The sequence below is a fragment of the Canis aureus genome, chromosome 27 (assembly GCF_053574225.1).
Source record: "Canis aureus isolate CA01 chromosome 27, VMU_Caureus_v.1.0, whole genome shotgun sequence".
NCBI classification, from domain to species: domain Eukaryota; kingdom Metazoa; phylum Chordata; class Mammalia; order Carnivora; family Canidae; genus Canis; species Canis aureus.
This window is the reverse complement of record NC_135637.1, coordinates 9,575,113-9,586,410: the sequence shown is the minus strand read 5'-3', so window position 1 is coordinate 9,586,410 and position 11,298 is coordinate 9,575,113. Positions and strand designations below refer to the sequence as shown.

Here is an 11,298-nt window from a genome sequence, read left to right as displayed (position 1 = left end):
TTGAGTGTCAAATGTGTGAATGTGGCTGCAGAGTATCTTCACCAAGATGACTAATACCTTTGGGCCTCAGGTAGCACTCAGTACTGATGCAACACCTTATCAAAATATTTCATATAATTTATTTGAAAAGATGCTGAATTTGTACCCAAGTATAATTTTTAAAAAGCTGTTCAGGATCAAAATACTTCATATAATTTATTTGAAAAGATGCTGACTTTGTACCCAAGTACAATTTTTAAAAAGCTGTTCAGAAGCAGAATTTAAGGGAAATTCACATCTTTCACAGATACAGAATTTCAGTGTGCAGATGTTTTGGAAGGTCTTCATACATGATGAGCCACACATTGCTACTCCTGCTAAATGCTGTTTCTAACTTCCTTGGGTTCTTTTGGTGATTCCCATTCTGTCTGTCCCAAGCTTGATGATGGGACGGCAACTCTGGGCTTGTGGTCACCACCGGAAGCCTCCTGTAAATTCAACCTGGGTTTCTGGCCTTTCTCATAAGGCACCGTTTGTAACATGTCCTGGGCAGTTGTTGGTTCCTGTAGGGGTGCCTGGGTGCAGGCAGGAATGTCTGCTTTTTCAGGCAGGCCTGCATTTCTTTCATCGATGCTTTTGGCAATTCAGTCTGGAGTGCAGGAAGAAGGGAGGTGGGCCTGAGCATGTCTTTCATTGGTTAAGTAGCCAATAACTTAACTTGTATTTCTGGACACTGGAAAATGTCTGGAAACCATAAACACAATTCAGGTTAGGTTTTAGGAAAACCATGAATACATTTTAGATGGGCTAAACTGGATAAAAAATTCTCCAGATCTTATTAGGGTTTTAGGTCCTTAGTCCTAAGTCTTCATTTAAAAAAAAAAAATCGGGATCCCTGGGTGGCGCAGCGGTTTGGCGCCTGCCTTTGGCCCAGGGCGCGATCCTGGAGACCCGGGATCGAATCCCACGTCGGGCTTCCGGTGCATGGAGCCGGCTTCTCCCTCTGCCTATGTCTCTGCCTCTCTCTCTGTGACTATCATAAATAAATAAAAAATTAAAAAAAAAAAAATCAGTTTTAGGGGTGTCTGGCTGGCTCAGTCAGTGGAGCATGTGACTCCTGATCTCAGGGTGGGGAGTTCGAGCCCATGTTGGGGGTAGAGATTACTTAAAAATAAAATCTTTAAAGAAAAAAATTTCACTTTTGGTCTGGCTCATGGAGGGGTCAAGAGGCTACTCACCTTGCCCTAAGTATGTTGGCTGTGCGCCGGCAGGAGGATCCAGCGCTTACAGATACAACTTGATGAGCTCATCGCTGACTGCTGAGGGTGTCAACACCCCCAAGTCTGTAAACAGCAGTGTTATTAAGGAAGGGGAGGTATAGTCGACCCACGGGTGCTCCTCTTTGAGATCTTGTTCCGTCTGCACAGTCTTAAGAGTATCTGCCTTATACTGAGGAGACAGGAAACACATGTTGGTTTTCCCCACACACCCAGGGCTCAGATGTGATGTGGGCTTGGCCTGTGTAATCAGTGTACTACTCCCTGAACATGTTCTGTGTTCCCCAGAGGTGGCGGAAGCCAGCTGTGCAGCATATTGGCGAGGAGGGCACATGCTGCAGGGGAGCCAGAGGATGGTGGCCCTTGGGCTGACAGCCTCATTTTAATGATAAACTGTCTGCCCTCACTGCTGTGCTGGAGTCACTGCTCCAAGCTTCTTGAGATAACAATTTAGAGTGTACAGAGTGCTTACTATGTGCCTGGCACGTGCCAAGCTTTTCTCCAGGATTATTTCAGAACCGTCAGATCGCTCAGCACTTTTGTCTCATTTTAAAGATGACTGAAGCCCAGAATGTAAAATGAGAGTGCTTGCCCCAGGTCACATGGTCAGTAAGCGGTGGAGATGGGGGCTGGAGCCTCATGACTGACTCCAAGGCTTGGACTGAACCATCAGCTCTCCCTGTATCCTCCCAGCCCCTTCTTGTACCTGAGAGAGACGGAGAGACTGAAGTTCTGGGGACAAATGGGACTCATTCTGAGCTCAGCCAACAACTGATCTTTGTATCCCAAGTGTTAGAGAAACTAGTGATGGGAAGGGAGTAACTTACTGAAATATTCTTACACTGCTTCTTCCCAAAGGCTTCAGTTTAGACTCAATACCCCTGGGCAGCCCAGGTGGCTCAGCGGTTTAGCGCCTGCCTTCGGCCCAGGGTGTGATCCTGGAGTCCCAGGATCGAGTCCCACATTGGGCTCCCTGCTTGGAGCCTGCTTCTCCCTCTGCCTGTGTCGCTGCCTCTCTCTCTCTCATGAATAAATAAAAATCTTTATAGACTCAAATACCCCTTCAAATATGTAAAAAAACTCTTGCCTTAAACTTATCTGGGACATCCTGCTGGTTTAGTGGGAAGAGTCGTACAAACTTGAAACTTTCTGCAACGACATAAAAAGGCTTGTTCTGTGCTTTGGCGCACACGGCCATCTGGTTGGTTCCAATCTGGAGACACAGAGAAAATGAAGGATAAGACCTTATAGCACATTCAAAAGCATGTGAGTGACTATATAATATATGAAATCTGGCTTTGGAATTAAGATCTTTCAGTTATTTTTTAAATTTTACTTATTTTTAAAAAGATTTTATTTATTTATTCATGAGAATACACGGGGGGGGGGGGGGAGAGAGAGAGAGAGAGAGAGAGAGAGAGAGGCAGAGACACAGGCAGAGGGAGAAGCAGGCTCCATGCAGGGAGCCCAATGTGGGACTCGATCCCGGGTCTCCAGGATCACGCCCTGGGCTGTAGGCAGCGCTAAACTGCTGAGCCACCAGGGCTGCCCTCTTTCAGTTTTTTAAATGCTTATTTATTTGAGAGAAAGAACACAAGCACAGAAGCTGAGAGAAAAGCAGGCTCCCCACCAAGCAGGGAGCCCAACATGTGGCTCGATCCCAGGACCTTGAGATCATGACCTGACCAAAGGTAGATGCTTAACCAACTGAGCTACCCAGGCACTCCTAAAGAGGATATTTTAAAAAAGAGGACATGGGATGCCTGAGTGGTTCAGTGATTAAGCGTCTGCCTTCGGCCCAGGGTGTAATCTGAAATCCCGGGATCGAGTCCCACATCGGGCTCCATGCACGGAGCCTGCTTCTCCCTCTGCCTGTGTCTCTGCCTCTCTCTGTCTCTCAGGAATAAATAAATAAAATCTTAAAAAATAAAAAGAGGACAGAATAGACATTTCTCCAAAGATATACAAATGGCCAATACACACATGCTCTAAAGATGCTCAAGATCCTCAGTCATCAGGCAAACGCAAGTCAAAACTACAATGAGATACTACTTCACACCTATTAGCATGGCTATAAATTAAAAACCAAAATAACAAGTATTGGCAAAGATGTAGAGGAACTGGAATACTTGTATATGCTGAGAATGGAAAAAGGTACAGCTGCTGTGGAAAAGTCTGGTAGGTCCTCAGAAAGCTAGACATGGGGCAGCCCTGGTGGCTTAGTGGTTTAGCACTGCTTTCGGCCTGGGGTGTGATCCTGGAGACCCGGGATGGAGTCCCATGTCAGACTCCCTGCATGGAGCCTGCTTCTGCCTCTGCCTGTGTCTGTGCTTCTCTCTCTCTCTGTCTCTCTCATGAATAAATAAATAAAATCTTTAAAAAAGAAAAGCTAAACATGGAATTACCATGACTCAGAAGTTCCACTCAGATACATACCCACAGCAACTGCAAATAGGAACTCATAATTGTGCACCTATGTTTGCAACAGCATTATTCACAATAGCCAAAATGTAGAAACAACTCAAGTGGACAGGAATGGGTGGACAAACAAATGTGCTATATGCCTAGGTGGCTCAGTGGTATAGCATCTCCCTTTGACTCGGGGTGTGATCTCGGGGTCCCAGGATGGAGTCCTGCATCGGGCTCCCTGCATGGAGCCTGTTTCTCCCTCTTCCTGTGTCTCTGTGTGTGTCTTGTGAATAAATAAATAAAATCTTTATTAGAAAAAAAAAGAGGGATGGAGGTGACACCTGCTATCACAAGGATGGGCCTTAAAAACATCGTGCTGGGGATCCCTGGGTGGCGTAGCGGTTTAGCGCCTGCCTTTGGCCCAGGGCGCCATCCTGGAGACCCAGGATCGAATCCCACGTCGGGCTCCTGGTGCATGGAGCCTGCTTCTCCCTCTGCCTGTGTCTCTGCCTCTCTCTCTCTCACTGTGTGCCTATCATAAGTAAATAAAAATTAAAAAACAAACAAACAAACAAAAAAACATCGTGCTGATTATGGGGCGCCTGGGTGACTCAGTCGGTGAAGTGTCTGCTTTCAGCTCAGGTCATGACCTCAGGGTCCTGGGATTGAGCCCCATGTCAGGCTCCCTGCTCAGTGAGGACCTCAGTGAGGACCCTGCTTCTTCTGCCCCCACTCATGTGCTCTCCCTCTCAAATAAATGAATAAAATACTTAAAAAAAGAAAATATCGTGCTGAGTGAAATCATGTCACTGAACGCTAAATGTGAAAACTGTATGTTATGTGTCTTTCACTACACACCACAAGAAACAAATGATCATGAAATCTTCCCATGTTAGGCAATGGACAAAGAATTTTAATACTACTTTATACTGATGTCAAATATGCTCGGTTTAAAAAAAAAAACAACCAACAGTCAAACTCAATTCCAGTTAAAACATGTTTTGAGAAAAGATAAACTGTATTCCCATGATTCACAGAGATCAAAGAAATGTGACCAAAATTTGGCCACTGTAGTGACCTCTGGGGCCAAGGAAACCATTGGCTGTGATGGTGACATATGGAGACTAAGCAGAATGGAAGAGTGGATGCCAAGATGGGGGTCAGCAGCCCGGGTCCACGTCAGGGGCAAGGAGCTCTACAGAACTGACGTTCTTACCTTGTTGATAATCCCCCCATTTTCAACAACTCCTTCAGCACCAACGATGACCAGATCCACTTTCTCCATGATATAGCTAAAAAAATTAAAGCAAAAAAAAAAAAAATTTTTTTTTTTTTTTTAATATTTTACTTATTCAGGAGAGACACAGACAGAGGCGCTCCCCCATGGCTGCTGGCACATGTATACAGGTGTGGTGACTGATAATGAGGATTTCATGACCTGATGTGATCCTTGCTACTTGTGGTACATACTGTTTTCTGATCTACTTCAATACAAACAAAACAAAAATTTAAAAGCCTGTTGTGATCTCAAGTTGGAAAAGAACATTATGTAATTCAGGAATCTTTCAGCTAAGGTAAAGGCCAATTTACCTTTGAAAATGAACAATTCAGGGAATTCTTCAAAATGTTTTCTTCTGAATGCATTCTTAATTTCCTTATCAGCTGCTTTCTGTGTGTTTGTGTTTTTCTGAGAGACTTTCAGTCCTGTTTTCTTTTGTGAGGTACACTGACAATTCTCTGAACACTTGTCCTCAGTTTTAGGAGCAAAGTTGCATGAGTGAGTCACAGAATCCCAGAGTGCCACTGAGGATAGCTAGCCCATGCCTTTCTGTAAAGAGGGAGTGTGCTGTTCCTAACCCAACTTTTGCATCGTGCTCTTAAAATGCACCATAAAACTACATAAACGACTCTCATTCTCTGCAACACCCTACAGCTTGTGTCCTGCATACACTCTTAAGACCTTATAATGAGCTTGCTGGATTAATGCAGCCATCAATTCAAAGGCAGGACGTTACCCAGTGAGGTTTTATCAATCTGGAAACCCTGCTCCAAGGCAAACCTGGGAGTGGGTGAGGAAAAGCAACCGTGCTCAGGGAAGTTGGGAACTTACCCAACAGCAGCATCTAGGACCACAGTGACAGGGACGTTGAGGTGGCAGAGAGCTTTGGCCATTTTCTTACTAGAAAGTGACATTTTGAGAACAGAAAAAGTTGAAGAGAGTCCCATAGTGATGTATGATGAGTCACTTAATTTGGACAGTGGTCAATCAAATTAGCTTGAAACTCAGTTCATAGGGATTAAGGGGCACATCCCAAGACTCTGGATGAAAGAAATAAGAATTTGGGTTCTTTAGAAGAAAATAGGTATTTCAGGAAAACAATATTCTTGGGGAATCTGGGTAAGAGAACCAAATTCAGAAAAAAAGGATAAAGCTTCTTCTTTCATTATCTTCTGTTTTTTTTTTAAAGATTTTATTTATTCATGAGAGAGAGAGAAGCAGAGACACAGGCAGAGAGAGAAGCAGGCTCCATGTAGGGAGCCCGATGTGGGACTCGATCCCGGGACTCAAAGATCACGCCCTGCCCCAAAGGCAGGCGCTAAACCGCTGAGCCACCCAGGGATCCCCCTTTCACTATCTTCTAGATGGATATGTGAATTATCTAGTCCTTGATAAAAATCTTTCCACTGATGTATCTGTTGCTGTTCCTCTGATTTAACTACTAAGTAAACAGCCTAGATCCTGTACTGTGGCTACTGCCAATTCACAGGGATCTTCCTTCAGGGGCAGGAAGACACCTAAAGGCAATGCTGGGTAACTGGCCACTCGGGACATGTTTTGGGGCTTCCCACACAGGTTTTAATCCTCAGTTTGCACTTTAGAATGACTGCTGGGCCCAGAACCAAATGGAATGATACTTGCCCTGATAAATCAGGCTGTGACTCTGTAATGTACACACTGAAACGCTTCTTGGCCGCCACGGCTGCCTCCAAAACTCTCAGGACCACTCTGGAGTAGGCGTGAGTTAATATTCTCTGTGGACCAAGAAACCTCTGTCAAAAGGGCAAGCTTAGCAGCAATCACCTGCGCTGTGCCCTGCTAACGCAGGCTCCCAGTACCCCAAGGCTTCTCTGTATGCCTTCTCACAAACCAACTGGCATCAGGAAGGAGATCCTCGATGGCACATCTATTGTGGGTCACCTCTTCCTACAGCAAATGCGGGAGTAGAATCTCCATGTGGTGTTGCTCACAAGATACAAAAGCCTTTCTGTCCGAAGGCTCTGTTTAGTTCCTTTGAGCTGGCTTTCCCATTTCTAAGACATGGTTTGCACACTCAGGTCCACAGGCATTAGGCAGGCTGCATAAAGAAATGCAGCAGCTCAGGCAGGGCTAGCAGCAAAGAGGAGAGGCCAAGTTCCAGCTGCTGTCATGTGGTCTCACAACTGCCAGAGCATCTGATATTTTCTTGAAAATCCAAGACATAAGGGTTGGCTACTTAATTTTTAAAAATTAATAAATACCATTTGGGGTAAACACAACCTATCTGTGGGCTGGATACAATACGCAGACACTCACTTCACCTTTGTTCTAATGAACAGACTAAATGGTTCTACATAATGCAAAATGGATGCACAGAGCACCTTAGTTCCTTTCTGGGCCTCCCCCAGGGGCTTGTTAGCAATGCATATTCTCAGCCCCACCTCAGACCTGCTGAATCAGAACGTCCCTGAATGAGATCCCAAGGTGGTTCATCTGTAGGTTTAAATGTGGGCAGCTCTGTTCTGAATTTAGCCTAAAGTCAGTGCTGATGCAGGTAGGTATTAACAGGTTCAAACACACCAGAGCAAATGAAACCCGCAGAAAGCTGAGTGTAGGAGTTTGGTGGAAACAGAGGGGCCTTAGCAAGAGGCAATCCTAATCTTGCTTCCATTTGCCCCAAAGCAACTTTGTTTGCAACTGGCTTTTGTACAGATTCCACTCACAACTATTACATCATTTATTGAATAACACACTTCAAAGGTTGGGAAGGGGATAATAAAGCAGGACAAGATTTCAGAGTCAAAAATGCAAGTAAATAATTTTATGGTCTGAGGCTGGGGTGGCAGAAGAGGGACGCCATGGAAGAGATATCATAAAGGTTTTACTGCCCCTTTGCTGGCGGACTGGCTTAACCTGCAGCTCCCGTCTTCACCTACAAACACTTGGCAGCTCTGCATCTCTGAATTAGCACTAGAGATGAAATTAAAGACAACACCCCAACACAGTGCTAATCTTCCCTGGAAGACAGTATGAACCAGTGCCAACAGCTGTTAGGTGGTGATTTGGGTTTAGTACGTAACCAGTAATGAAAATACTTCTTTGGTAAAGACATCTTATTAAACCAAGAATCCATGCTATCCCAGTGGTTTTTCTCTTCCTGTTTATTTTATTTAAAGTTTATTTATTATTTTTAAGTAATCTCTACACCCAATGTGGGGCTCGAACTCATGACCCCAGAGATCAAGAGTCACCACTCTTCTGACCGAGCTAGCCAGGCGCGCCCCTGCCTGTTTAATATGATAGACTCTGTAATAACATCTACACATTTCTTTAGTGCTTACTGTGTGCCAGGCATAGTATAGGGTCCTTAGGTCATCTCATTACCTCCTCCCACAACCTGATGAGGTGGGTGCTGTTGTTACCTTTATTTAACAGATGAGAAAACTACAGCACATAGAGGTTAAGTAACTTGTCCAAGGTGACACAGCAAGTAAGTGGCAGAGGAGAGATTTTACCCCAGGAGTCTAAGTCCAAAGTCTCTGCTCCCAATTACTGCACATAAGAAAATCTACTCACCGCCCCATCTTTGATGAAAGTATGGCAGAGATCTGCAATTTTATTTCTTGATAGGGATGTTCTCCTGAGAAAAAGTTCTCCTCGCTCTATCATGATCTTTTTACATTTAGAGTAATCCTAAGAAGAAAAGAGAAAAATGTGGAGGAACTGAGATCCAGGTAAAGCAGCCGAACAAAGAAGTAGAAAGGTAACCCAAGGAAGGCAGGGCTTACAGAGTATTCCAGGGAAGTAAGGCTGATGAAACGCAGGAAGAGCTTCCCGCCAGAGGACACGGCCACGGAGGAGTCCACACCACACAGGGTTCCTATGGCACTGGTAAGATTGGCTCGCAGGCCCTGGATCGTCTCCCCTGGATTGATCACATGAGGAATGTAATGTTCAGTTTATCATCACAGCCCCTTGGTGGGTATGTGATGCAAACATTTCATTTGTTCAACCAGTGTTTACTGAATGCATCCTCTATGGCAGTGGCAGATCAGCGAGCAGACAGACAGGGTCCCTGCTCTGACAGAACTCTCTTTCTAGTGGCAAAAACCAAGCACACAAAGAAATACACAAGTTACAGACTGATTGAGGAAAGAAAGCAGCAGCATGTTGAGAAGTAAGGGGCTACTTTAGAAAGCTAACAGGGATGGCCTCTGAGTGGAGGCCATTTAAACTGAGACCTGGGTAAAAAATGATCCAGCCACATAAAGATCCAGTAGGAAGGGTGTAGGTGTAGACTACAACACAAAGATCCTGAGATGGAAACAAACTTGATATGACAGAGAGGCCACCGGGGTTGACACACAGTTTAGTGAGGGACGGCGTGGGAGGAAATGAAGAGGAAGTGGCAAGGTGAGGTCTGTGAGGTGGTGTAGGCAAGGTTCAGGTATTTGGGTGTTATTGTAGGTACAGTGGGAAGACACCATGGCTTTAGGCCAACCCTTCGAATTAAAGGAAGCATTATTATTACTATTACTATTGTTGTTATTTTGCTTATAAATGATGTCATGCTCTACCAACAAACTTACATTTAGGATGCCTGAACTAGTAGGCAATCCCAATGAATGACATGAATACTAGAATTCTGGGATACTCTGTAGCAACTGCACAAATTCTGGCATAAGTCAGAAGCTGCATAAAAACTTGCAAAGCTGAACTATTGCTATAATTTAAGCTTCATGGTTAACTTGATATAACATGGTCACTCTTGATTCAAAGTGTATCTCACTTATGAAAGGGGACTCATTTAATGATAACCAGTGGGCTCTTTCCAAGTTAAAAGGAAGACTGACATGAAGGAGAAGCTGGACTTGGAGCTGCATTACCTTACAAGCGCCAGACACAGTCTTACTTCCTACACTTCTGACAGTTACTAGAGGTCTTCCCTAACACCCAGAGTGTTCAAATATCACTCTCTTCACCTTTATCTCTCTTCAAGAACTCCAGCAAAGTCCGGATGGCAGCTACTGCTGAGGCCATGTCAGGATCTTCTTTCATCTGAGACTTGAAGTATTCAATTAGCTCTGGGGAGGGAGAAAAAAGTGATTAATCAAATTCATTTAGTAGGATGTAAGACCAGAGAGCTTTTCAATGACTGCTGACCTTAACAAGCAAAGTGATTTTATTTATCTATTTTTTTAAAAGATTTTTATTTATTTGAGAGAGAGCACACATGGAGTGGGGTGGGAGGGGGAGAGAGAGAGAAGCAGATTCCAGCTGAGTGGGGAGCCTGACGCTGGGCTCGATCTCAGCACCCTGAGATCATGATCTGAGCTGAAGACAGACATTTAGCGAACCAACTGAGCCACCTAGGCACCCCAGAAGGAAACTATTAAAAAAAAATACTTTCTTTTCAGGGTGTTTGGCTTCACGGGTGTTATAAATGTTGATAGGAATAGAGATGACACCACTTTAGTATTTACGAGCTGTCTTTCTCACTCTTTAAAAAAGATTTATTTACTCATGAGAGACACAGAGAGAGAGGCAGAGACACAGGCAGAGGGAGAAGCAGGCTCCATGCAGGGGGCAGACGCTCAACTGCTGAGCCACCCCATGATAACAGAAGGTCATCCTCCCTCTAATCCTTGACTACAAGTCCTAGGAGAATCCCAGAGTCAACCACTTTATCAACTTACCCTCCACCTGTCCAGACAGTCGATGCCAATTCTAGCCTGTTCACCCACTTACACATACACATGTATATGCAGAAGCCCATCCCACTCTTATTTCTTTTAAATGAGAAATATAAGTCAGTTTGCCCTTGTGTTTCACTTAATGAAACATCCTGATAATCAGATGAACGCATTTAAAACGTCTTTAAAAAAATTCTAGTACCAAATCCAAGAAGGCGGGGAATCCCAACCGCGGAGACGCGCACACCTAGTCTAAGTCTCCCTTTTCTGGAGGTGGGCGTTGGAAAGCGGCGGGAGAGGAAGGTCTGGGGATACCCTGAAGACCCATCCCCTGGAGACAGGGGCAGCGGGAGGGACTGAGCTGCGACTGGAAGCAGCAAATACAGCCCAGCAGCCTAAACTTGCAAACGGATTTCTCGCAGGGCCCCGCCCGGGCGTGCCAGGTGGGGGGACCCCTGCGCGGCTCCGCTTCAGTTCCAGCAAGCCCATCCATTACGACTTACCCTTGTCGTCCATGGCGCCCTCTGGATCGCACAGCCCGAGGGGACCCGGACAGCCCGCGCTGCTGGAGCGGGTCCCACCGCCGCGGGGACTCGCGGCCACAGGGACTGCCAGCACGCCGCGCGTCTCCGCGCTCCACTTCCGGCGCCCTGGGGCCGGGGCCCTGGGTACGGCGCGCGGC

The 11,298-nt window shown here is 45.4% G+C and overlaps 1 protein-coding gene across 1 annotated transcript; it reads right to left on the bottom strand.

The window, feature by feature from the left end:
• Window positions 1-169: 169 nt before the first annotated feature.
• On the bottom strand, window positions 170-11,287 carry EIF2B1 (eukaryotic translation initiation factor 2B subunit alpha). The gene is made up of 10 exons (XM_077875330.1): window positions 11,120-11,287; window positions 9,906-10,007; window positions 8,712-8,848; window positions 8,500-8,616; window positions 6,582-6,698; window positions 5,776-5,840; window positions 4,882-4,957; window positions 2,344-2,469; window positions 1,218-1,428; window positions 170-723 (listed from the first exon to the last, which is right to left on the bottom strand). Exons 1-9 carry the CDS (start codon window positions 11,130-11,132, stop codon window positions 1,264-1,266), a joined length of 918 nt encoding a protein of 305 aa, XP_077731456.1. The 5' UTR covers window positions 11,133-11,287; the 3' UTR covers window positions 170-723; window positions 1,218-1,263.
• Between the last annotated feature and the right edge of the window lie 11 nt (window positions 11,288-11,298).

Excerpts from the sequence above, each read along its gene's own strand:
- EIF2B1 (XM_077875330.1), bottom strand. Across the intron at positions 8,617-8,711 it reads TTACTTCCCTGGAATACTCT|GATTACTCTAAATGTAAAAA; the intron begins GTAAGCCCTGCC and ends TTTTCTTCTTAG. Across the intron at positions 4,958-5,775 it reads GTCCTAGATGCTGCTGTTGG|CTATATCATGGAGAAAGTGG; the intron begins GTAAGTTCCCAA and ends TAATTTTTTTAG.